Source organism: Dendroctonus ponderosae, unplaced genomic scaffold (assembly GCF_020466585.1).
Source record: "Dendroctonus ponderosae isolate FM_Combo_2020 unplaced genomic scaffold, Dpon_F_20191213v2 Dpon_F_20191213_5, whole genome shotgun sequence".
In the NCBI taxonomy this organism is placed as follows: domain Eukaryota; kingdom Metazoa; phylum Arthropoda; class Insecta; order Coleoptera; family Curculionidae; genus Dendroctonus; species Dendroctonus ponderosae.
The window spans coordinates 7,663,167-7,690,305 of NW_026018715.1; the positions used below are offsets into that span (position 1 = coordinate 7,663,167).

At 34.9% G+C, this 27,139-nt stretch overlaps 4 protein-coding genes across 5 annotated transcripts in view; 2 read left to right on the forward strand and 2 right to left on the reverse strand.

Annotated features, from left to right (window-relative positions):
- LOC109541104 (tubulin beta chain) overlaps positions 1-5,273 on the forward strand; it is a gene marked incomplete at its 5' end in the record, with an annotated part of 8,443 nt that extends 3,170 nt beyond the window's left edge. Inside the window, 4 exon segments of the mRNA XM_048667011.1 lie at positions 512-725; positions 786-1,007; positions 1,058-1,333; positions 4,765-5,273. Of these exon segments, the coding sequence (XP_048522968.1) occupies positions 512-725; positions 786-1,007; positions 1,058-1,333; positions 4,765-5,006 (954 nt within the window). The 3' untranslated portion in view covers positions 5,007-5,273.
- LOC109539627 (adenosine receptor A2b) overlaps positions 1-18,562 on the reverse strand; it is a 26,838-nt gene extending 8,276 nt beyond the window's left edge. The window contains exons 1-2 of one of the 2 annotated variants that reach the window (XM_019907500.2): positions 18,300-18,562; positions 8,394-8,910 (exon numbers count right to left, since the gene is read on the reverse strand). In XM_019907500.2, the coding sequence (XP_019763059.1) occupies positions 8,394-8,805 (412 nt within the window). In that variant the 5' untranslated portion in view covers positions 8,806-8,910; positions 18,300-18,562. Of the gene's footprint in view, positions 1-8,393; positions 8,911-18,299 lie in introns of those variants that run through there. The other variant, XM_019907501.2, reaches the window with a different exon arrangement.
- Positions 18,563-19,701: 1,139 nt separating this feature from the next.
- LOC109539643 (U4/U6 small nuclear ribonucleoprotein Prp31) lies at positions 19,702-22,458 on the reverse strand. The gene is made up of 7 exons (XM_019907524.2): positions 22,164-22,458; positions 21,927-22,099; positions 21,659-21,864; positions 20,867-21,194; positions 20,260-20,550; positions 19,968-20,192; positions 19,702-19,856 (listed from the first exon to the last, which is right to left on the reverse strand). Exons 1-7 carry the CDS (start codon positions 22,336-22,338, stop codon positions 19,752-19,754), a joined length of 1,503 nt encoding a protein of 500 aa, XP_019763083.1. The 5' UTR covers positions 22,339-22,458; the 3' UTR covers positions 19,702-19,751.
- A 106-nt stretch (positions 22,459-22,564) lies between these two features.
- Positions 22,565-25,093, forward strand: LOC109539642 (E3 SUMO-protein ligase ZBED1). The gene is made up of 3 exons (XM_019907523.2): positions 22,565-22,831; positions 22,882-22,958; positions 23,014-25,093. Exon 3 carries the CDS (start codon positions 23,037-23,039, stop codon positions 24,972-24,974), a length of 1,938 nt encoding a protein of 645 aa, XP_019763082.2. The 5' UTR covers positions 22,565-22,831; positions 22,882-22,958; positions 23,014-23,036; the 3' UTR covers positions 24,975-25,093.
- Positions 25,094-27,139: the final 2,046 nt, after the last annotated feature.

Here is a 27,139-nt window from a genome sequence, read left to right on the forward strand (position 1 = left end):
ATAAATAATCTTTATTTCCTACAGAAAAAGGCTATCGACCCAATCGGTCTTTCTGCCCTTGTTTAGTATATATGTGCCTTAGCCTAGCTTATTCTAAAATTAATTCCTATTCCTAACGTTCGTATAAATTAATCAGCTATACAAAGAAAAAAAAAAAAAGTAAAAACTCCTGGCTTACAAAACAAACAGATATTAGTCCTTAGTTCAGTTGCGTTTGTAGGTGTTCTAGTAAAGTATCTGTTGGGGTGTAGCAGACTATTTTCCTTTTTAATAAACATCTATGGCTTGTTCCATAAGCCATTTAATTGTTTTAAATTATTCATTTAAATGTTTAAGACATTCAGAGGCACACTAAACCGTATTATAACAAAAAAAACCTTAAATCTGTTTTCGGTCTCATATTTATACACTGCCTTTGATAAATTTTAAATTATTTTTGGAAACACCCAGACAATTAAACATTGTATGCCATTTTAATTAATGCAAGTTGTAAGCATATTTACTATTCCAGGGTTTTCAAATAGTTCATTCTATTGGCGGTGGTACCGGTGGCGGTCTAGGTTGTTTGTTATTGGATAAAATTCGAGAGGAGTACCCTGATCGCATAATCAGCACTTTTACCATCATTCCCAGCCCCAAAGTGTCCGATACTGTTGTGGAGCCTTACAATGCTACTATGTCCATTGCTCATTTGGTAGAGAATTCCGATGAAACTTACATAATAGGTAGATACGCACCATTAAAGCCTCAATCTGAGCTTGATGAGATGACATGATACTGCACAGATAACGAAGCTTTGCACGACATCTGCTTTCGCACCTTGAAGCTTTCCACTCCCAGTTTAGCCGATCTGAATCACCTTATTTCGGCTGTTATGGCTGGAGTAACCACGTGCATTCGATTTCCTGGACAGCTGAACGCCGATCTGCGGAAGATCCAGGTCAACATGGTGCCATTTCCAAGACTTCACTTCTTCATACCCGGATTTGCTCCACTATTTTCCAGAGGCAACCAGCCACTCTAACATAGCGTTTTTCCCTTATTCACCTACTTATAGGAAACAGACCGTATAAAGCTTCAACAGTTCCGGAACTGGTCATGCAGCTTTTCGATGCCAAAAACCTGATGTGCGCTTGTGATCCAAGACGGGGAAAGTACTTAACGGTGGCCACAGTGTTTAGGGGCCGAATGTCCACGAGGCAAGTAGAAGAACAAATGGTTAACGTGCAGAACAAGAACAGCAGCTACTTTGTCGAATGGATACCGAATAATGTGAAGACGGCTGTGTGCGATATTCCTCCAAGGGGACTCAAGATGTGCGCCACCTTCATTGGTAAGAACTCGAATGTGGACTTGGCCAAGGTTCTTCTATGGCTTGATTGAAATCGTCTTCAGATACGGTTTCATTAAGTTGAATGCAATTCGTTTATTTTTCGTGAGTTGAAAACTGTGCTTTAATGGGTGCTGAGAATAAGTTGGTGTCAGTTATTCTGCTCATTTTTATACATGTTTTCAAGTTCTGCAGCTCTTAAAATATTTTTCGGATCTGGCTTGATTGCTCTCTTTCTTACGATACAGTTTTCTTCGAAAATAACTTGTTTATTATCGCATTACGGAAGGGATTTTTTTGCCGGTAGAACTAGTTTCTCACTTCACTTCTCACTTCACTTTCAACTTCTCTTTCTGGAGCACCACTATCAGCGTTTATCACGCTGATAGTGCATCGACGGTTTTCTCCTCTTCTTCATTGATCTTCATCATTGATGAACGATGTTTCCTCTCCAACTCCGCGAATTTCAGTTGGACCTTCAGGCTCACTTCACAATGCATCAATCTTATTATTTGAACACGTAACTCCCGCTAGGCCTGGGTAACTCAGTGAATTTTTAGGAGTTGGCGCAAATAGCTTGGTGCGCCAACCGAACGCACCTGCCCAATAGCTCAGTTCCGTTGCTGGGAAAACTGACTTGACTTTGACTTGTTTTTACTTGTTGTAGATTTATTTTAAAGGACATTTATTAATAATATTTCTTAAATGTCTTCAAATTTCATAATTTTCCAATTTTGGCCAAGTTACTTTTTGTTCTAAATGTTCAATTTTCTAGTTTCACTTAAAAATGCTGACAATCGTAAGGGATTTTCCGCTAAAAAATATGAAATAAATTTCGAATCCTTCGTCGCTTTGTAAAAAGTTTTGAAATCCCTTTCCAGCTTCGAATTTGGTACAAACATCAAAAAATGTTCTATCAAAAACGAACAGAATAAGCAAAAGTTTATAACATTATTTGGAAATCTCGTCACCTTGATTCCTCTGAAGACTATAGAATTTCTTAAAAATGTGTTTTTTTAGTTTTGATTGAATTTTTTGGATTTACTTTCTACTCAAAAACGATCAATTTTGTAGTTTCACTTAAAAATACTAACGATCTGGAGGACTGTTACGCGAAAAATTATAAGATAAATTCATAGCATTGTAAAACTTTTTGAAAAACTTTTTTCAGCGTCGAGTTTGGGACAAAAATTAATTCTAAAAAAAATACATTCCTCCCGGTTTTCCCCGAAAATCATTAAGGTTTCCTCTAAAACCGATCACCGAACTGAAAGTTTTTAATCGAAAACTCAAAAAAGCATTATTTGCTGATCATTTTCTTCTTTTCTGACAATAATGGGGTCTTTTCAGCCAAAATGTACAAAATTAATTTGGCTAGAAAATTCGCCTTATTCATCGGTTTGCAGGGAACTGTAGAAAACCCATTTCAGCTTCAAATTTGGCGCAAAAAGCAAATAATTTTTGTCAGTTTTTTACCGAAAATAATTAGCATTATCTTGAAACAACGACCAAAGCAAAAGTTTACAAACATTTTTTTGAAAAATTCACCGAGCTCATCGCTCTGAAGAATTTTAAAGCTCCTTTAAATTTTCAGGTCATTCCAGTTTTAACAAAGTTTCTATTAACCAATTCTTTCTACGCAAAAATCGCGTTATTTTTTAGTTTTACTTAAAATACTGACAATCTTCAGGTATTTTCTGTGAAAAATTATAAGATTAACCGCTTTGCAAAAATTTTTGGAAAACTTTTTGCAGCTTCGAGTTATGGACAAAACCGTAATAATTATTTTTGGGGACTTTTCCAAAAATATTTCTCCGAACTGAAAAAGCGAAAGTTTATAATAATTTATTTGTAAAACTCTTGGAAACTGGGGTTTCTTCAATTTTTTAGTTCAATATTTTTAAACAACACTGTCAACACTGTCTCTAAACAGAAAAACCGCGTTTTTCTTAACGTTTTACTGTAAAATATTGGCAAACTGAAATTAAGATCGATTTTACAAGAAATTGTCGACTTTCTTTGGACTCAGTTCTGCTGCTGGGAAAATATATGTGACTTTTTTTTGTTATCTGAACAAAGTAGTTAAACGTTACTCAGAAAAATGTTGATGATGATGATAATCATAAAGCTTTAATCCGCTTTAATAACTGACTTATAACTCATTAACCGATGAATTATAACCCGTTAACTCCGAGAGCGGCAACAACTCAATAGCGCCTAACTCTGTGGGGGCCTAATTCAATGGCGATTCTTCATTTCTTCAGCATTATTTTCTTGATCTTGATTCCTTATTTTTCATTTTTCTTTGGCTTGAAAACGTAAATTCGGTTTCAGGCTTATTAGTTACGAATCAACGGTTTTTGGAAATTACGGTTTTTGGATTCGAAGTTCATTTTAATAGATTCGTAAATATCTGCTCACAAACTTGATGGCTCTAAGGAAGACGCCATAGTTTCAATGAATCTTTGGAAATAATTAGATTGATATAATCAATTAAATTTTTTAAAACATTTCTGTTAAGAAAATCGCTCCTAGCTATTTTCGTATTTTTTAAGCTAAACAAATAAAATCACATTTAGCCACCAATTAATCATATTTGTGCTTCAAATGTGTCCTTACCGATCTGTGTTATTGCTTAGCGGACTGGTTCAGTTACAAAGTGTGTTTAAATAATCCAACAAATCATTGTTTCGCATAATTAACAACGTGAAAGAAATAGAAGATTCAATAACGCAATAAGCAGAGAACCGTGTTTCGTACATTTCGTATGATTAGGTACAATTGTTGCCATTTTCTTATAATTTGAGTATTTTGTGAATTATGGATCTAAAAGTTAGTGGATTGGCTACTTTATATTCTTAGCTTAGCTCTTACAGGTGACGATAAATTATACGTTTTTCAATGCAAGTAGTGTATTCCGTCTATTTTAGTACGCAAAAGTGATATAACGTTAAATCTGTCTCAACTGTAATGTGTTTTCCTAGTCAATTTCAGTTAAATTCTACTTACCCTGAATTCGATACATACGAGTTCCTACTGGTTTCCAGCAAATTGAATAAAAGCCGCAAAACTAAAGCTTTAAATAAATCGTTATTGTTTAGGGTCATGGTTTTTTATGTGAATATAATAAATCTTCAGTACGAGTGTGTTTTTGTCTTTAAGTCGTCTTAAATCACTTGTAACAAGGCCTTGACCTCCCGCAAAACTCCAAAAAGAATTTATTTGAAAAAAGCTTGAAAACTGCGGACAATAAATAATGGCAGCAATAACCCAAATGTTTATGTCGCATTAGAAAATAGATCCAGAAAATGATGGAATCTCAAAGTCAACGTTAGCAGTCTTAAAATAGAACGTTATCAAAATGAATCTATTTATATGGGACATAATTATTTAAAGCAAATCTATTATTAAAATGTGTGATTTTATCATTTCAGGCAATAGCACAGCTATCCAAGACTTGTTCAAAAGAATCGGTGAAGCATTTTCAGCGATGTTTCGAAGAAAAGCCTTTCTGCACTGGTACACGGGCGAAGGAATGGAAGAAACTGAGTTTACAGAAGCCGAGTCGAATATGAACGATCTAATTTCGGAGTATCAACAGTATGAAGCCGCTTCAAACGATGATGAAGACGAAATTAATGATGATGATGGCTATGAAGATGACGATGAACGCTGAGGATAAAAAAAGCTTTAGGCTCAGTCTTCGATTATTTTCTCGACCGTTCTTTCGATGCAAATCAAGCAGCTGCAAACGATGAATAAGAATATTCAGCGTTCAGAGAACACGACGATGAACGTTCGGAGGAAAGAAAAATAAGCTAAAAGTTTCGTTCCTGATTATTTTCTAGATTAAATTTTCAGTTATAGAACTTATTAAATTTTCCCAACAAAAATGAAATTAAATCAGGTAAAAATGCAAGCCGATTGCTTGCAAAAAATGCAAGAAACACCAGTGTTTTATTTAATGAAAAGCTCCTTTCAAACCACAAAATAATGTCCTTTCATTAGGAGCATATTGGCGCCAATTTTGCTGAACTTTTATATCTATCTTATGGTTTGGAAGATAAAGGAGGTTGTAATGTGCGCCAATTTAAAAAGCAATTTTTCCAGGTTAACTGATGAATCTGAGGGGTAAAAATCAAATTCACGAAATCGTTCAAGCTTGAAATCCCCCGATAATTAGAATTTATTCCAGTGTCAGGAACAACGTTCCTAAAACTGGCGGATGATGAATTTTCAGTCTCTATCATATTTCCGCCAACGGAACGCATTAGTTTAACTAAAACCGTTCCGAATTATCTTAGTGAAAACTGATCGATGGAAAAGCAGTGGAAATTCAATTTGATTGGATCAAACCCAGCAGTTATATTTAGATAAATGGTTTTTTGTCGGGTGTCCAGAGAGAACAGACGGAAATTTGATTGAATTAAAATTAATACATTTTTTTAAGTTTTTTACGTAATGCGAGATTAGATGCTGCTCCCCAAAGAAAGCAGCTGAGAATAAAACGGAACATCAAAAGTAAGGACGAGCGGAATTGTTTCTTGTATTAATCTACATATTCAACTTTGATGTAAATGTGAAAATAACAGAGTCAGAGAAAACACATCGCAAGGGTATTAATAGAATCAGTCTTCTTATAACCATATTCATGTTTTTCGTTTCCACTTTAGAAGAGAACATCGATTTTTCTAGCAGAAAATAGTAGCAGAGTTTCGGACTGAAACATATCCAATTTACCGTTTAATATTTAGATGGAGTCTGATTTCTTTACTTCATCACATTTACATGAGTAACATGAGGGTTTAGTGCGGCAACATCATCAAAAGTCATTGATCGAATCATAAAAATAGCGCAATAAACTAACTCACAATCGTCTAATCTAAGCTCGATACCTGAAGTCTGAAGCTAATTGAAGGATATGAAAGTGAGACTTTTGAATAGTCGCCTGATGTGCAGTGATATAAGCATTTTTGGTGAAAGGCGTACGCAATCATGAACTGGACCTGCAAAGTTAATGGAAACAACGGCAAAACTATATCAAGTTGTTGTTCTTTAGTTCGGGGAGTAAAACAAACTTTGTCCAAAAGAAAAGTAAAGGCCAACCACAAATTGGCTAAAATTACGTGCGATGCACATTTCCGGCAAAAAAGCTTTTGCCGGGAACTTTTGGGTGCTTCAGACCCTTTTTTTCCATTATCCGGTCTCTGTACTGTCTCACTGAAATTTCATCAGCTGAATGGGAAGTGGAAAATCGGTAGACAAGCACTTACTGGTAAATGTAGCATGAAACTGGGCAGCTGCAGCCATTGGCATGGCTTACTATTGCACTCAGTTTTTGCAGTAGAGAGCACAATTAAAAAAACACAATTTAGAGTCTGGAAATCTAGACACCTGAGTGCGTAAAATCCAATTAGATGAAAATTTTCGCAGAAAGTCTAAAGTTTCCATGACACATTTTCTGTGTAATACTATATCCGATCTCGCGTTTTAATGAGACGGTTTCTGTAAAATACGTTTTTCTAAACCATTTATTCTCATTAAAATAAAGTGACTGTTACTGTTGAAAAATTCAAATTTCCTGCAACTGAATGGGTTGGAAAAAGGAATTAATTCTAGATATTGCCTAACATTCATAAGAGGGATTTTCATAACCCATCTGGCATCAAAGAAGGATTCATAGTAATTGAATTTTAAAACCCGTTTCTTCCTCGGATTAAAGGTTTTCAAATGCCAGAGTTTTTAGACATATTTCCTTAAGATATACGCTTCGGTTGTCTCATCATTCGGCTCATTATTATATGAAATTTCCCTAGTAGATACGTAGGTTGTTATATGAAATTTAAAAAATATGTCGGCTTTGTCCTTTAAAAGAAATACATAAAATTACTGGCTAGAATATATTTCACCCAAACGTACGTTACGAAACAATCGATTTGGATATTAAGTTGACTGAAGGCCCCAGCGATTTCGCACAATAGTTTAAAATTTATACCGGTGCAATCAAATAGGTTTTCTAAAATTCTCACTGCCATTTCAGAAAAGCGGAATTTTGGAAATTATTAAATTCAATTATGCGATAATTTGCAAACAGTTATATTTCGCAAGATTATTTTTTATTACTTTTAGTCTACGATCCAAATCTCCGTCCGACCACTCTTTTAATTATGAAATTTGTCGGATTTTTAAGTGGAATTACGCTGGAAGCTTGAAAACTGAACATTCTCCAGGAACTCGTTGAAATCATGTCTACTGCTCAAATTCAAATTCCTAGCACCTTCCAGAAAATATTTACGCAAGAAATGACAGTATTTTGTCGGGTTTTGCAGCGATAATGGAGGGTACAGTTACGGAACGTGGAAAGACATGAAAGTAATTGAGAAGATTTCATGGGGGACATTTGTTGGGAATATAATATAAAGTGGAAATTTCCGTAACAAGAGAGTATAATAATGTCTCTGTCTGTGTCGTAAGGCCTCTGTGTCGTAAGGCATTTGCAAATTTAATTGAACATACCACAGATATTTTAATTTGAAGTACTGAACCTCGCCTTTTTGTATTACAGCTTATCGTATTTCAGCTTTTGTCTAATCTCATAAAATCCCCTATTATTATTTTTCTAATGCAGAAAATCCAGTCACTGAAATTCTTCATAAGTTTTTCGGTAATTCCACAAACGAGGACATATAAAACTTTCGTCGTTTCATGATTTTGTCTCAAGAATTTCATGAGCGCTAATAACTCCCAAAGTCATTCGAGCACAAAACAGGTTTTATGCTATAAAGTCGCAGTAGTAAACAGATCCAGACTTGGAAGCTGAATGGATAATCTATTATTTTCCTGTCCTTACAAATGTCATCCAAAGCGTCATCCTTGGAAGCGAAATAAAGGATAACTAAGCTCTTATATCATGCATAGCTAGTTTCGAGCCCAAATCTTCTGCTCTGCTGATTTAACTGTCTAGCCATCTTCGAATAAAATGGCAAAGAGTGATAGATCTTAAATAGCTACTCAGCGGGGGTCTCAATACATAAAAAATTCGATAAAAATAAAATTTACTTACCTAAAGCAGTCTTTGTACGGACATTCCTAGAGTATCCCATTGGATGTAGTATTGCCCAATATCGATCTACTGAGACAGCAACCAGGCAAAAAATGGAAATCGTGCAAAGTACCACCAGTAAGGACACAGTGAACAAACACGCGTGTAGATTATTCGGCAGTCCAACGGAGGACATGATGGCAAAAGGAATTCCTAACAGTCCAACGAGGAAATCGGCAGTAGCTAAAGAAACAATGTAGTAATTCGTCCGCCGTCTCAGCTTCTTCTCCTTGGTGAAAACATAGATGACAAGGGCATTTCCAGCTACAGCCAATATAGCGACCACAATTTCACACACCACATAGGACACATTCAGCTCTCTGGTTTGATAGTCGTAAGTGGTATTTGTTCTAAGGGGCGTCGATTCGTTCATCTTCAAATGAAGCTCAGGCCCAGATAGTGAAGATAATGAGGCGCAGACAATGCTTTAGCCAAACTCCATTTTCGGGAATCTGTGCAGTTTCTTGTTGCCAACCATCTGGAATTCGAGATAATTTAAATTGGTAAACTAGAAATTTATTTAAATTACTTTAAATTCAACTCTATAATTAATTCTGAATAAAAGGTCGCCGAAACAGGCTATTATTTACTTTGCTGCAATATAATAAACGACTATTTGAAAAGAGGGCAAATTTGGGATGAAAGCATTCAGCAGACAAGGGTTTTTTCCCAGCAGTCATTTTATAAATTGAAAGTCTGTTACAGTGATTAATCGAAATTATTTGTATTCTTTTTATAAAACATATCACTAAAAAAAGTACATAAAATCAATTATCTCATCAATCCGATTCAAATGTAAAAAACGTTTTCAGTCTAAAGTAATTAAGGCATGTGAGAGCGATTTCATATTTAACCAGAATGTAATTAAATATACAGGGGGGACCAACGAAAAGTTTCTACCCCGATTTTTCCACTTTTTACGTAGAACCGTAGAAAAAGTTCGATCACATCAATTTTTGAGATTTAAGTTAAGTTAAGGGAGTCAACTTTTTCTGGTGCTTACTCATTTCAAACGTATTTTTTAACCCCAATTATAACGTGCGAGTTTGAACTCGCTTCTATGATCCCCGTCGCTTTAAGAGTGAGCGAAAATCATAGAAACTGTTTAAAGGTTTACTTTAAAAATAATTATTCGAAGGAATTGTGAATTTTAATATCAAATAAGAGCGCTCGTTATCAATCTGTAATAGAAGATTGGACGAAATTCTGTTTTTAAAAGGAAAAATCAGGAGGACCTGGCAGGCCACGCACTCAATTGGCCCTCTTCTGCGAATCCAATATTCTGCAAAAATGGAGTTTAGAAATTGATGAACTGATGCTGCATAATGTGGTAGAGCTCCGAATTTTTGAAAAGCACGTTCTCTTCTGACAAATTGTCATCTTGATCAATAACTTCTCTTATTCTAAGAAGAATATTTTCCTAAAGTAAGTTGAAATGCATCTGGTCGGTGAAATTGCCTTGTAAAATAAATGGCCCTATTTATTACATTTCAGTCGTGTACATTCAGATTACTACTTTAAAGTTGCCGGTTATAAAAATACAGCATTTCGCATAATTATTTGGGGATGATCAGAGTCACTTCAAACTAGCACGTTATAATTGGGGTAAAAATCCCTTTAAAGTTAAGGATTAGTCTCTATTTTTATAATACAATTTTTAACCGTTTTATTCTACAATCTTGAACTCTTTTTGTCAATCGATTGAATAATCGATGTCACGTTTTGGGGCAACAACATGACGCATTTTCTGCCTTCAGCTTTTCTGCTGAAATTTGGAAAAGAGCACTGACTAAAAGAATCACCGTCATTTCCAACAGTTTATTTCTACGTCATCTCGGTATAAAAAATAAAAAAGACAATTTTTGTACATTAATAAGGGATTGCCAAAGGTCTTGAAACATCGATTACGGTTGTGAGCTGGGGCTGAGGTGTTTCTACTGCCCAATGGAACCTCCTTGAATTTGAACTCAGAGAACTTTAAGTGCAGTTTTTTCTGCAAAGTATAGAACATGTTTGGTCGGGCAAGTTCCTCCAGTGCGGGGCGGTTTTATACGAGTTATATATCTGCTGCTGTGTCAAATTTAATCGTATAATTATATGAGAACACTCCACTCTAAAGGGCCAACATTTTTCACTGCTGGTGACAGGTTTTCGCAACTCATTTCAAGAATCTAACACCATCACGTGCATTAATTTAGGATAAAAGCATTCAGCATACAAGGGTTTTTTTCCAGCAGTAATTTTGAAAATTAAAACTCTGTTACAGTGATTAATCGAAATTATTTGTAATCTCTTTACAACATACATGAAATCAATTATCTCATGAATCTGATTCAAATGTAAAAACGTTTTCAGTCTAAGGTAATTAAGGCAGGTGAGGGCGATTTCTTGTTTAACCAAAATGTAATTCAATATACAGGGTGGACCAACGAAAAGTTTCTACCCCGATTTTCCACTTGTTACGTAGAACCGAAGAAAAAGTTCGAACAAATTAATTTTTGAGAGTTAAGTTAAGGGAGTCAATTTTTTCTTGTGCTCACTCATTTTAAAAGTATTTTTTAACCCCAATTATAACGTGCGAGTTTGAACTCGCTTCTATCATCCCCGTCGCTTTAAGAGTGAGGGAAAATCATGGAAATTGTTTAAACGTTTACTTAAAAAAGAATTATTCGAAGGAAATGGGAATTTTAATATCAAATAAGAGCGCTCGTTATCAATCTGTAAAAGAAGATTGGAAGAAATTGTGTCTTTAAAAGAAAAATCAGGGGGACCTGGCAGGCCACGCACTCAATTGGCCGTCTTCTGCGAATCCAACATTCTGCAAAAATGGAGTTCAGAAATTAATGAACTGATGCTGCATAATGTGGTAGAGCTCCGAATTTTTGAAAAAGCACGTTCTTTTCTGACAAATTGTCATCTTGATCACTAACTTCTTTTATTCTAGGAAGCATATTTTCCTAAAATAAGTTGAAATACATCTGGCCGGTTAAATTGCCTTGTAACATAAATGGTCCTATTTATTATATTTCAGTCGTGTACATACATACAGACTACCATTTTAAAGTTGCCGGTTATAAAAATGCCTCCTTTCGTACAATTATTTTGGGGATGATAAGAGTGACTTCAAACTCGCACGTTATAATTGGCGTAAAAATCCCTTTAAAGTTAAGAATCAGTCTCTATTTTTATAATACAATTTTGAACCGCTTTATTCTACAATCTTCAACTCTTTTTGTCAATCGACTGAATAATCGATGTCACGTTTTGGGGCAACAGCATGATGTATTTTCTGCCTTCAGCTTTTCTGCTGAAATATGAAAAAGAGCACTGACTAAAAGAATCACCGTCATTTCCAACAGTTTATTTCTACGTTATCTCGATATAAAACATAAAAAAGACAATTTTTGTACATTAATAAAGGATTGCCGAAAGTCGTGAAACATAGTTTACGGTAGTGAGCTTAGGCTGAGGTGTTTCTACTGCCCAACGGAACCTCCTTGAATTTGACCTCGTAGAACTTTAAGTGCAGCTTTTCTGCATATAGAACATGTTTGGAAGGGCAAGTTCTTCCAGTACAGGGCGGTTTTATAAGAGTTATATATCTGCTGCTGTGTCAAGTTTAATCGTGTAATTATATGAGAACACTCCACTTTAATGGGCCAACATTTTCCACTGGTGGTGACAGGTTTTCGTAACGCATTTCAAGAATCTAACACCATAACGTGCATTAAATTTCTATAGCTTTGTGTTTCAGAAGCTTACCCCTGACTATCAAATTTAATTCTCTTTGTCGTGAAAAGCATTTGTTTACTGCTTTTTCTATTATTGGATGTTCAGTCTGATTGAAAATGCGTTTATTTATTGAATTGCCCTAAGGCTTCGGCTTACTATTGTCATAATTTTGATTGCTTATTATCGATTGAGTAAATCGTTGGTTGGGCAATTCCATCATCTTCGCTATTAATTTTTTATAACTTTTGAACTTTTATAGAGACGCAAAATGTCTTGTATTTAACAATTTTCTCTGACTCAGAACTGCCAATTATTTCCGATTTTATGATAAAGGCTATTTAGTTATTAAATCAATACGATCTGCTATGTCATCCGTAAATCGGATTTAGAGAAATTTCAAGTCAAACACATTTTGGGAAGTGAAAAATGAAAGACGAAAAAATCACTCGAGCCCCCAAACAAGATGATATGAAGAAGTGATGCAACATGAGGGATATCAGGGGCCATAAATAAGTGACATCGGAACTTACCGAAAAAGCGTAATCCAACAGATTATAGAGAGGGGAACGGAAGAAGAAAAATAACGAAACTCAGAAACAATCAAGGAAAAATACCAAAAACAGGGAAGACATGCTGAAGGTCAGAGAAGAAATACTTCGATGAGGCACGACGATGATGTTCCGTAAATCTAAAGCGTGCAAATTTGAAGTAGTTTATATGAGCAACAATAATTTCCTTATTTATAGCTACAGCAATCTCATATAGGCAGTTAACGTATTAATTGAGTATTGTGATTAGTATTGATTTATGGTGTCGAAAACTTTTTCATAATCCGCAAATATTGGGCGTAGTATTTATTCATTATTTGAGACAATATCTTCATATGTGCAATAACTTCTTCATTATTTTTGCGTATGCAAATGCAATGATATTGTTATTTTTACTAGTAAACTTTGAGTTTGTTGGTTCTCCCACAGCCCCTTCATTCGGCGTGCTTTATAGTTTGCCAGATATTGCTATTTTCCTGGCAATTTAAGTGCCGATGAGACGTCCAGTTCTTATTATTTGCGTTCCTCATCCTCTTCAACCGTTTATTTTCTGTCTTGTAAATTTTCCTTTCTTTAATAGGTATTCAAAACTGTGATATGTATTAAAATTTTAATTTTATTTTGAAATGTTCTCGTGAATTGAACACCGGTATTTAAGGGAAGCTTCAATTATGACTCTGAACGTGAAAACACGCTCGTGCAATATATGATAAAAAATGTAGGCAACATCTTCACCTTTAAGAAGAGTTTGAACTTTTTAACTAATTTCAAAACCGCTAGCGAAAATATATTTTTTATTGTGTATAATTCGATGAAAAATGTAATTAGTTTAGTATATGCACATTCAATAAAACCTAATGGAAATTAAGTGAGATAATTAAAAAAAAAAACTACAAAAATACTCCAGACGTTCCTTTCAAAAAACTAAATCTTTAGAGTAGGTCGCACTGTTTCTTAAGCATTTTGAATGCAAATAACAACATCATACAAAATCAAACAAAACGCTATAGGGATATAAGTGAGGAGCGAATGTTTTAATGCAAAACGACATGAATGGCTTATCTTTGCTGACACATTTTGCTATCCAAAATTGCAATTTAATAACGCACCACCGCCGGATTAATGGAGCTTTGTGATAAACGTTCCAAATTACGGTCACATTCTTATAGCACGCAATAATGTTGAATTATTAAGGCATCTAATATTAGTTTTTTATCTCTAATAATAAAACATGGCAGTCAATAATGGATATTGCGGAATTATTGCAGACGAAAAAGTAGCAGCAGGCAAATCATCAGTTTGGAGTGTGCAAATAAAAGTAGTAGATAATAGTAAAAAATTGCAACAGACATTCTTTTCATTAAGATAACAAAACACGTGAAAACACTGTTTTTCATACAGTTTTTCTCAAACGATGATAAATTGTTACAAAGAGTCAAGAAAGCAGAGAAAACACATTTCCTCCGGCTGTATTTACTCAATTGAGTTTTACATACGCTCAGTTTAATTAATCTCTATTTCGTTTATATGGTACGCACAATCTCACCATATTCATCTTGGGTGGTCATACCGATTTAGCCCATAATAATTAACAGCGATAATTAGCCTAATGCTCGTTCTAATATCTCCCATTTGTCTACACAGCTCACGTAGAGCTGGGAATCAATATTCATTTTTTAATTAGCTTCGTTTGCTACCTGACCCTGCTTAGGAAACCGTATTTTATGTAGTCGTTCCAAAGCTGGCTATTACTTAATGAACTCGGCTTTTAATTAGTACTTCTGTATCACGTAGTGGGTGGATTAATAGCCTTGAGTAACATGAAATAGTGATCATGGGGCTAAATTTTCCTAAATCCACAATTTTTATAATTCTATTTGGTTTAGTGCAAGGGAAAGAAATCGAAAGAAAAATCTGGGTATTAAGAACATCTGCTACTAGTTGAACACTTTCCTCCAACTGCATTTCATTAGAACCACTCTCTAGTAAGTAAGATTCGTTCATTTTTTTCTCTTAAACAAGCTCGTCATAAATACGATTTCGATTAGGGTTTTTCACCAAACTCATTCTCATCAAATCAAGATAAAAGCATTGCTGTTCTGTAAGTATTGCCAGGCCAGATCAAGAGGTTCTTTTACGAGACCTAAAACCGCTATACAGTAAACCTGACGCATAAATTTAGAGATAAAACCGATATTTTTCTATAAATTGGACACCAATGGCTGAATATCGGCAGTCCAATTCGAGGAGGTTTGTATAAATGAAATGGATAAAAAAATCAATTTGTTCTTAGCAGAAACTGCTAATACAAACATAAGCTGTCAAAAAATGTCCATTTGAATAAAACGTTAACCGCTTTCACAATAACAAGCATAATACTTTAAGCTAAGCACTGGATAAAATTTTTTTTTAATTAACAATTTCGACTTATTTAAACAGTTTAAAGTGCAATAATAATCATTGGTGTTTGGAAAACTCCGACTAAAAACACCCTTGCTACACTCAGATCATCTGCACGTGTGAATTGCTAACGATCCCATTCCAGTTTACGACTGAAGGAAAGGAAGTCGACTTAACGAAAAAAACGAACTGTAGCTGAGTGTTGAAGAACTAAATAAAAATTGCAATAAAACGAAATTTTCGCTCCGAAAAATCCCCAGTCAAATAAATTAGGCAAACTGATTTAAATTTGCCGAAGGAAAATCTCATATGCGAAAGTAATGAAAATTGGCTAGTCAATCATCAGCCTGAAAGAATAAGGGGTAGATTTGAACCCGATACATAAATATTATGTTTAAGCAAAATGTGATTTAGTCTCCACTTTATTTTATCTACTTCACGGTGAAGGAAAACCGTTTTAAGATGATTGATTTATGTTTGATTTATCTATTTACCCGCAGCTTGTCACCAAATCTGGAATAGTTCTAGATTTTTGTTCCAGACAAAAAGTCGTTATCATGCAGGTCGTAAATGTAGGCGTCGTTTTTCAACTTTAAGCGTACATTTTAGGTCGGCAATAAACCGAAATATTCGAGTGAGGGAGCGAAATAAAAGAGGCTGTTTGCATTTCGTTTAGACCTGGTGGAAAATGTAATCACCGCACCGACATCATGCAAAAAACGGGAAACTTCCCTTTTCATCGCCGTACATACTTGTAATATATGGGAAAAGTCCACTATGGTTCCATAAGAAAGACCCTTTATTGAAATTACTTTCACTGCCGGAAAAATCAAGGATTTCCTTTCTGAAAGTTTTTTTTCCTTTCCACAGTTTAGAATGTGTGAAAAAATGGCTAGTATTACGACCCAATCTCATAAATGTCGCAGTTTTTAAGCTCGTAAAAATTCACCAAAACCAAAACAAACTGCTCTGAGGCAATTTTTCTGTACCGTAGAACTACTCGACTCCGTGCGGCGCGTAAATTTTTACAACACACATTTTTTCTTAAACAAAATAATCCTAAAAATACGACGTTTTAGTGGGATACATAAGCAACACATCATTTGGATAATCCAATACACCCATTATATCACAGTAAAAACAAAATTAAAAAGTCGTAACTTGAAATGTTTAAAAAAACCTAAGCAGGACCCCAATATTTGGTTTAAATTCGTCGCTTTATAATTCATGAAACGTCGAAAGCACAAGTATTAATAATCATATGAAAGCTCATAAGAACGGTAAATTTTTGGCTAGAAAACCGCTAAAATTCCAACCTCATTCGCAATAAAGGCCAATAAAAAGGCTCGGACTTATTTTTCTGATGAAACATTAATGACCCAGCTTGTGTAAGTCGAAACAATTTCCAAAGTTTTTTATTAGTTTGCTCGAAGTTTAATAGCGTCCCTCAGTTCAATTTCTCTCTCAACATTAGGAACAACAGCAAAATAATATCTGAAGTTGGAAGTAAAGGCGAAACGTTCAAGTTCAAATCGCAGAATTGCCAATATGTCTGATTGAATCACCCAAAACAAATACGGGCTTGGAGCAGCTTTAATAATGATAGATTTTTTTGAGGGCAGATTTCAACAAAATTTTTGAAAAATCAAACACTTTTTTGGGGTGATTATAAATTTAATCAATAGAGAATGAGACAGGAAAAATATTCCACGAAATTAATGACAACAAGAGCGTAAAACCGAAATACTCCGCAATCTTCGAATTCTGAATACATCGAACTAAAGATAAATAATTAATCAACAATATTGACGAACTGCCCGAGGATGTTTATTAGTTTTGCAGTTATTTTGATACTTAATATGAATCGGCACTTGTTGTGGTCCAGAAAATGGGAGCCTAAATAGATTAAATTTGGAACACTCGCATTTACTAAGTGAAAGCAAGACGATTTTTATTACTCATCGAAATGATCCGACGAGAGAAGCGCCCAGTCATTTTAGGCTCATAATTCCCCAAATAAATATTTCTATTGATCTTCCTTATTTCAGTTCAATGTCCCAGTTTTAAGTCAAAATTCCTTCGTAAGCAAGAGAAGTTTTAGGTAGTTTGAAACTCATATTTCGTACTAAAATTCTGGGTCGACACCATTAAAATTTGCTCTTTGCTTTAGTTTATCCAGTGTATATAAAAAGAGGTTTCAAAATACACCCCTGAACTCGATAAGTATCGAATTCAAACAAAAAAGCTCTAAAGCATTGCTACTCAAGATTGGAAAATTGAAGGGATTATTTCAACATGGCTTATCGTAAATAGTGTCTGTTCACCCTAAGGAAATCATTTGGTAAACGTGCACAGATTTATAATGGAATTGTCTGCGATTACCACGTAAAATTGAGTTCTTTATATCTTATATCGCATTCGTTTCAGCTTTTTCTTGAAATCCTCCATAATTTACGTGTTCAAAAAATGTACGGGTTCAAACTGCGATCACTTTTAGTATGTAGCTTTTGAGGCTTTCAACCTAACGTTCGTTTAACATAATAAACCTGCGGTTTAGCGAACAAAAGTAACAACAAACTGATAAAAATATGAAACAACGTACAGCCACAAAAAATGAGATATAAGAGAGAGTGTTTAAAATGTTAGTTGTATACCTTCGGCTTTACGTAGGAGAAATAGGATGGCCTGTGCCAGGCTCTGAGCAAAACCAACAACAATTCATAATAAATAGCACAATTATCCGTTAATGGCAAGTTTGGCTGGTGACTTAACAGACCATTAAGACTCAATTTGCAGGAAAATTGAGCATTCAAAAACAGGATGCAGATAATGGCCATTGTGTCAGTCCGAACACCTTTAGTCAATTGTTGTGCGCGTTAAGTAAAGCGGCTTCTTGAAATGAATGAATGAAATGAAAATTTAAATGAATTTAGCCACTTTATCCTGCATGATGCATCTTTAAAATTGCCTAACTTGATATCTTCTGGAAAGACGATTTAGGATTGATAACAAAATGTTTTCACAAAAAATTCTCAATTACATTAAAACTTTTGGCGGTTTACTTGGTCGTCAAAATAAGTTGTAACTGTTTACTTTTGAAGAAAAATACCCGCCTTAGTAATCATGGAAAAGACACAACTTTGCCAAAAACTTTTCAAACTTCTTAGGTGAGGGTTTAATAACTTACCTCTATAACTGCCAAAAACACATTCACATAACTAATCACCTCACGGTTGCAACAAGTGAATAAACCAAAATTTAACTGTTTAACACGTCAAAGTTTCGTTCCTCCGCGTTTCAGACGTCGCGACGACTTTGAAAAGCGCACTTTGACGCTCTTCTTACCGCAATCATCGCAGACGACCGCGACTCCTGATTCATCGGCCGCTCTGACAGTTGCGCATCATGCTCAATTTAGCGCTTCATAAACCATTTCGTATCTGAAAAGTAAATGAAACCGTAAAAGCTAAAATATGTTTGTTTCCACCTGTTTTTATAATGGGCAACTGTCTATGGCGAGCTGAAAAATTACTTTAAATTTATTTTTAACTGTAAAAATAAGAAAATTTCGACAGCCGATAATTACTAACTAATTAAAACTTTTACAAAATCTTCATTTTTATAACTTAAAGAATATTTATTATTTCACATTAAAAACTGCGAAAACTGAGTGACAAAATATTTTCGATTTAGAATGAAGCTGTAAACAGCAGAGCGTTTGACCTGGCCATACGTTCAAACATTTTTCTCAAATTCCTTTGTAATGAGCGAAGTTTGGCTGCATATTGAGTCAAAATGACCGCAAACAACTCAGATCTCTTAAAACTGAATTGAGAGAGAAAAAAGAATTGAGGCCGCATCTGTGCAAACTTGAATATTTACAGGCGAGCGTACATCAGCAGCAAACAATTTTTGGTAATGCGGCATCGAGTATGAATGGTTTATTTACTGGGCTTATCTTTACAATTGTAACAATTGGACGGAGTCTTGACCGAAATATTGAAAAGTGGTCAATATTGAAATTCCACGTTCGAACAAAATGCTAATGGAATATACTTATCGCTCGTTTTAAAGTAATCGCCGTAATTTGTCCTGTAATACAGACGAATCATCACAACATGTTAGTGATGTTCGGAAGTGACTGGATTTTCGTTTTCGGGAGAAAACAAGTGTAAAGTGAGTTCTGTTGTGTCTTAAAAGTTGAAAATAATTTTTCCTCAGTTTCAGCCTTTAGAATTTATCTTTAACTCAACACTCCCGACTTTATTTCAGAAAAGTTAATATTAATAAGTTTGTATATTTGGTTATTAGAACAGTGTCTACTTTTCCAAATTTTACGCGGGAGTTTAATACGGGATGTTTTAAAGCCAATGTGGTTATTACTAAATTCTGAGGCAACAAAAATGTCCAGCTTATATTCACATGACACAAAATACATATTTTTGCTCATATAATGAACTCTTGAACTACTGTCGAACATCCATCACTTTGAAAATACAGATAATTTGTTTTTTTCTTGGTTGGGAAAAGAAAAGCCATAAGCTGCGTGGAATAAGGATCGAGGAAAATTTAATGTAAAATAAGGAAAATTTGTCTGACGGCCCTTTATTAATTAATACTCTAATAGAACCACAAATGATCACTTTTTATCTAGCTTCAAGAAACCTGAAGTATTGGAAAAATACTTGGCGTTTGCCTCATTGGCATTTGTTTCCGCTGCCTGTGGATTAACAATTTCCAATCCCTAAGCAACAAAATGACAAAATTAGAGACAATTAAGCCCTATTATGTCTGGATAAGCACAATAAACATTATGTTTCGCAAAAAATAATACAGCAAGATTGAAATGTCTTACCTGTAGTGGAGTGAAAGCCACACTGGAAGCAGTGCCAGAAATCTGCTTTTTGACGGTCGTGCTTCCGCCCCAAATCTGCTGCTTCTGTAGATTTTTCTGTAGCGTTTTTGAAATGCGCACTTTTGTCTTTTCGTCAACTTGCGGTAGCCTGATTCGACCCGTGCCGGCTTTTCCTATGGTTCCCCTGGTATAACCCAGATCCTCTTGATAAGCGTCGTCTTCTATCTGGAAAACAAATAAAACTTGTGTTACGATTTTGTAAAAAAATATGTGCATTTTCCGTGTTACCCACCTCAGCAAAGTTCATGCGATTGGCGTGTTTTCTAAACTCGGTCAACGCATAGCGCTCCTTCATTTTCCGCACCCCTTTGCCGCCCCTTTTCTTCTTCGGCTGATCGATGGGCTTGGGCAACGGTTTCACAAATTTCACTGGAGGCGGCTCCAACAATTTGTCAAGTTTTCGCTCAATTTCATCTCGCAACATGCGTCCAATTCGTCCGTCTGAGCTTTCATGACAGGCATCGACTCGTGCGGCCAATGTGCTTTTCGTTGACACCAATCTTGCAGCTTTACGTCTTAGATCCTGCAAAAAATATACATAAACATAAACTAAATAAATGGAATTTTCTGTTAGTAAAGATCAAGACCTTCATTACTGATTTGTAAGCTAAAAAACACAAACACAAAAAGCTGCCGATTTGGCGTTATGAAAAGCACTGAAAGATTATACTTGGTAATGTAAAACCGGCTGAAATAACCATTTAAATACAGTATCTTTTAACTGTTAAAGTAGCCTCCTAAAAAAAGGCAATTTAACAAGAGGATGCATTACAGTAAGTATATCATGATGAGATGGGATTAGGCGATCTATTGCAAAAATAAGATAAACGGTAACTTACAGGCGGTGTATTCTGCACAATATCACAGTAATAAATGAAGCCAGTGTTGGGTAGCATTGCGACTTGACTAAATCCAGACAAGCTCTTCTTCTGTTGGCCCAGCAACATAACGTTGCATGCTGGCATTTTGGAAAGTCTGGTAAGTCCACCAGCTACTCCCATTACTTTAGCAGCGTATGAAGCGCCTAGGATGGTGGTAATATTCGGTGCAATAAACGTCATTCGGCTCTCAACGTACTCGTAAATTCGCAGCTTGAAGTTGTTCAATTCAATGGCCATGTCACAGCCTTCGTCGATTTGTTCTTTTTCAAAATCTGACAAAAACGACCTAATAGAAAAAAGTATGTAAAACATATTGAATAAAATCACATATGAAAGGCAACATTTGTCAAAAACAGATCCGTTTTACTCTATCTAGAGAAAAAAATTGAACTCAGTTTCTGGTTGAAATGTGTTCAAATGAATTTTGCTATTTGCGTGCTATTTTTATACTTTGTTAGTTGCTGTTAAAAACTTGTGCTTCCAGTAGATAATTTCAACCCCTTTTCGGACCTTTCTCCTGAAATCAATTGTAATTTTTGCTGGTCCATTAACATTTTATCCGCATACAGAAAATGCAATAATTTGCTGATAATTTACTTCAAAGGAGATCAGGTTTTCTATGAAGACAAAGTAATGTTTCTTGATAAGTCAAAAAGACAATAATTTCCTGCCAATCCAATATGCTTAAGAGAAAACGCGAAGTAATCAAATCCAAAATCAGCATTTCTGAATAAAACTAGACATATTTACCCTTGTGTGGTTGAAGCTGTAACAGACACAACCATAATGGTGGCCTGAGTGAGGAATGTTTGCAAAGTCTCATTATTTTTCGCTTGATCTAGATCATTGCCCAACTCCTTCACTGTTCTCACATATTCCAAGGGGCTGACAACCAACGAATCCAGCTCAGGAAACCGCTTCTGATATTTATCTCTGACAAACTTGTGAACTGTTATCTGAAATTTAGAAAAACAAGTTACTTGTAACATAAACAAGATGGCTTGTTTATATTACTTACCACTTCATTGTCAATATCTGCAGCCAAGTCGTTGGCTTCCACGATTAACTGGTATTCAGGATCAGCCTCAACAGGTCCGATAATCTCAGTTGCATTTCGTACTTTGGGGCCGTAGCTCTCAATTTGCTTCATGATATTGATCAGCTTTGGACAGTCACGCAGTTTGCACAATTCTATGGGCCAAAGTATGTTTATAGTTTTAACGGTAATGAAATGCAAATCATCCAATTTACGTACCCCTAACCGACTGGATTTGCGTGGTATCAATGTCCATTTGCAGTTGCTTGATATCAGGTTTTTCCTCTTTTATATCCACTGCCTGTTCCTCGGTTTCCATTGCCTCATCTTCATCCTCACCCTCTTCATGGTCGTTTTCTTCCAGGTCGGCCAAAAGCTCATCGGCCAAAGACATGTTTCAATGTTTCTTTAAACAAATTCAATGACTTATATTTTGATGCAAACTTTCTGAGCTGATAGTAGGGTTATGTTCATAGGTTATGTCACCGAAAACCACAGATCACCGACTCTGTGATCAGGGCGTTTATTTTCATGCGTTTTCGTGTTCTCACCCGGGGAATTTTTGTATTGCCAATTGCCTAAAATCGGTGAGCGTAAATTCACTTGGTCTAGACCAGGCGAGTAACAATTCAAATGTGTGAGAATATTTCTTTCATGCGCAAACAGGAAACTGACTGAATCCAGAGTTTGATAATCTGTGATACAGAAATAAATTAATATAGCTTGTGAATATCGAATTTGCTCTCACCGATTTTAGGCCATCGGCAATACACAAATTACCCGGTGGCCATCACGTAGACACATGAAAATAAGGCCCCTGTGACGTTGTGTTCAAGGGTGATATAAGTTAGGTTACCCACACACATTCGAAATTCAACCCAACTCAGGTAATAAATAAAATATAAATAAGAATTCAGTAGTCATTAGATCTTTTCAGATCTTTTGTTTTTTACCTTGAGCACGAACCAGGTAGGTTTAGTTACTGAATTCTAGGCATGGAAATCTAAATTAAAGGTATGTGTGAATAATTGTAATCATAATATTTTAGTTTCATTCATGCCTGTTTCAGTTGATTTTTGCTTGGTATTTAACATGCCGAAAAAAAGTCCCATTTGGGTTCACTTTTCGGAAGAGTCGGAGGGCAAAGTCACGTGTCTCTATTGTGGTCAGCAATTATCAGTTAAAAATAAATCTACATGTTCACTTATCCGGCATATGAATCAAAAGCATCCTGCTCAATCAATCAGTAGACGAACAATAACAGAAGCCCCAATTAAAGAAGCAAATTGTTCAATTGAACAACAACAACCAGCAGAAGATTCTGCAATTAAACTGTATCAACAACCATCAACTTCAGGAGCAGGTAAATTGCAAGCCATCAGTAGTTTGCTTCAAAAACCTCTATCAATTGTGACAGAAAACGAAATTGATAAACAGTTAATCTGCATGATTGCAAAGGAATATCATCCTGGCATCGTAGAGGATAAAGAATTTAAACACCTGCTTTATTTATTAAATCCTAATTACAATGTTCCTACACGAAAAACAGTTTCAAATTTGATGATTCCAGCATTTTACAATGAAGCACTTGAACTAGTTAAAAGTCGTTTAGATAGAGCATTTGTAGTATGTCTAACAACTAACGGGTGGGCATTCCGCAAAAACGACAGTTTTCATACTGTTACCGCTCATTATATTGTGGAAGAAACCAACAATACCTTCTTATCTTCCGATTTGTTGGGATGTATATCTTTCACGGAAAGGCACACTGCAGAAGACATTGCCAACAAGCTTAAAGAAGTCATAGATGACTGGAAATTAACTAATAAAATAGTTGCCGTTGTGTCAGATAATGCGGAAAATATGAAAACTGCGATGAGTATTGGCGGGTGGAGTCACTGGGATTGTTTGGCCCATTCTTTAAATTTAGTTAGTCAATCAGGTTTGAGCGAAATCAAAGAAGTTGTGGATAAAATAAAAAATATAGTTGCTTATTTTAAGCGGAGTAGCTATGCACTTTCCCAACTAAAAGCTGCTGCAGTACGTATGGAGATACCTGTACTAAAATTAAAGAATGAGGTAGCAACACGCTGGAACTCTACGTACGATATGATGTGTAGAGTTTTACAGATGAAAAATGCTATTATATCTACCTTAGCTCTTCTAAGTACCTCATCCAGTAGCCAGCAACGTGATGATTTTGAATTGACTACTCAACTTCGTAATGAAGAATGGATTGTAGCAGAACAAGCAATAAACGTACTGGAAGTTTTTAATTTGATAACACTCGCCATAAGCTCAGAGCAAAATATTAATGCCTCTACCATCATATTTTATTATAAGCAGATCAGTAAACATTTAAATTCTTTTGATTTAACTGCAGTCATGCCCCAAATAAGCAATATGGTAAAAACACTTCAATTGCAACTAAGGAGCAGGTTTCACCATATACAACGAAACAACTTAATAGCTCAAGCAACTATTTTGGACCCCAGATTTAAAAAATTAGGGTTTATAGACGAGGAAGAGTACCAACGAGCCGTAGAAAACTTATATACAGAAGTAGCTAACACTAAACTAGTTGATGAAAATGTAGAAAATAAAACATCTGATAATATTATTAAAATCAAAGTCGAACCAATCGAGCAAAAGATTGCGCCTGAAAAAAATCTTCTTGATGCTTTATGGGATGACTTTGATGCGAAAGCTCGACAAAGCTTAAATCCGAGCGATTCCACAGCATCTGCCATTGTAGAAGTTAATACATATTTAGAGGAAAGTATTTTACTTAGAAAGGATACCTCAGGAGTTTTGCAAGATCCTTTTGTCTGGTGGCATCAAAGAAAGTACATATACCCAAAACTATACCAAATTATGAAAACTCGACTATGTATAATGGCTACATCTGTCCCGAGCGAGAGAATTTTTTCGAGAGCAGGGCAGATAGTTAGTGCAAAACGGGAGATATTGAAAAGCGATAAATTATCTCGACTAGCTTTTTTGAGTTATAACTTAAATAATTGTACTTAATTAGTCTAGTTTTTTAAAAACCAGTTACTTTAAGTTTTCAATTTTAGTTTTTACGAAAACAGTTTGTAATGTATTGTTAGGTTTAACTTTGCAAAAGAATACAATCCATACAAATTTAAGCGATTTAATGAACGCCTTGCACGATCTCCATATCTCCATCAAATCAATAATCCTCAATCCTCTCTACGCAACGTCACCACTTGTTGGTAGTAGCCCCGATGTTGCCACTCTCGTTCTGGGTTCCGCCTACCAGTGTTGCCATTCCTTCCGTTGTAAGAAACATAAAAGCTGCCAGTTTATTAAAATGAATTGGAATAAAATTGAATAAAAACGACGGGCTTTGTGTTGGAAGTGAAAGTTTTGAAGTGCTGCCAGCATCAGATCTGCAAGAAAAAGTAAACATAATGAAAAAGTAAGAAAGAAACTCAACTGGGGACAGTTTACAGTTTCAGAGTTCTAGTTCTGCCATTGTAGTAAATTTGAAAACAAAAAAATATTTTGAGAAATTTCAATTATTTGAAATCGGTTTAGTGTTAATAACTCTGTCCCATATCTGAAAAATACTCCGTATTTCATTTTATAAGCGTCATAATCGATATAGAAGATGCTTGTTTTTTGATTTACTTTAAACTGAAGATTTAGTAGATTTTTCCCATAAGAAATGAGGCGAAGTGGATTTACCTTCGCACCTCTTTGTGCCTTCCAAAAGTGTTACCTCCTCCTCTTAGATTTCTGGTAACTGGTCATAGAAGCTTTTAAATAGCTAGAATTTGTCTATTGATTTCTGAAAATGTGGAATTGTAATTTTTGGTAAAATAAGAATAAGTAATGTTGCACGTCTGAGAGCCAAACCAAAAAAGCAACGAATGTTTTACTCTTGCAGATGATCAAGATATGAACATTTTTAAACAGTCTAACAGATAGACTGAAGGAAAATTGTATACGAATTGAAAAAATGATGAATCGTTGGAGCAATTGAAACGTAAAAAACATATGTGAAAAGTAATTAATTAAACCAAAAATATTCAAATGGTTTTTTTTTTTTCCAAAAATTTCCAAAATGTTATTTTGATGAGCTTTTCCGGAGGTTAACTTTCTCAAGCAACTGACAGATTTCAAGATGAAACAGCAGGAAACTCGTCTGAAAAATTGACCCAAAAAGTTTCCATTTTACATCTATCCTAAATTAAAAACAACCAAATTCATTCCTGGGTTTCAATAGAGACAATAAATGAAACCCAGGAATGAATTTGATTTGGAATTAAAACACAGTCAGGAAAGTATATACAATTAAAAACAACTGAATTTTTTTTGTTTTCATCTGCTTTTTGAAATACTTTAAGAGACCTTTTTTCGAGAAAGTAGTTGTAGAAAACTGAAAGAACAATATCAACACCTTCTCTCGTTTGGGACACTGTACATTGTTCGAAATACGTGTTGCCTCAGTAAATGCAGCTGATTTTTTTTTCATTTCCAACATTTTTATCTTTACATTTTCAGGCTTTTTGTTTCAACTCTGTTTTTGGGGTTTAACACAAGCATTCTGCTATCTGCTTAGAATTTTCTTTAAATGTAAAACTTTTCTTTCTAAAAATTCTTCGATTACTAATCCTTTTTAGACTTTTTCTTTCTCAGCAGGCTTTAAAATGCGTTTAAAGCTTGCAGTATAAATTGCAAAAAAAACATTTTCCCCCTTTGTAAAATTATTTTTACGATTTTTTACAGATACAATTTTTTTTTTGTATCTGAGTTTTGGCCAATGTTAATTGCTTTTTGAATAAGATATCGCAATTATTTATCAAGAGAATAAGAATAATTCTTAGGGCTCCGTTTTTATTCGTCAACTCAAAACAAACTAGTAACTTTTCTGTTTTATGTCTTTAAATTATAGAAAATATTGACCAAATCAATTTTTCTAAAACCAAAAAAACTGCCCTTTTTTTAGTTCTCGAAATGTATTTATTAACATCACAAATGTACAAATAATAATCAAAATTCAAATTTTAATGTGATAAAAAAAGAAAACATTATGTATGAGAAGGATTAAATCTGCAATGTTTTATTAATTGGAAATCAACGCCACCAGGCATTTAAGTTGTTCTTTGCAGCTAAAAAGACATTAACAAATGGAGAAGTGCCGCGTCATCTACTGTCCCAGCCATGAA

Excerpts from the sequence above, each read along its gene's own strand:
- LOC109539643 (XM_019907524.2), bottom strand. The coding sequence starts at position 22,338 with ATGTCTTTGGCCGATGAGCTTTTGGCCGACCTGGAAGAAAACGACCAT. Across the intron at positions 21,865-21,926 it reads CAGATATTGACAATGAAGTG|ATAACAGTTCACAAGTTTGT; the intron begins GTAAGTAATATA and ends TCTAAATTTCAG. Across the intron at positions 20,551-20,866 it reads TTGTGCAGAATACACCGCCT|GATCTAAGACGTAAAGCTGC; the intron begins GTAAGTTACCGT and ends TATTTTTTGCAG.
- LOC109539642 (XM_019907523.2), top strand. The coding sequence starts at position 23,037 with ATGCCGAAAAAAAGTCCCATTTGGGTTCACTTTTCGGAAGAGTCGGAG.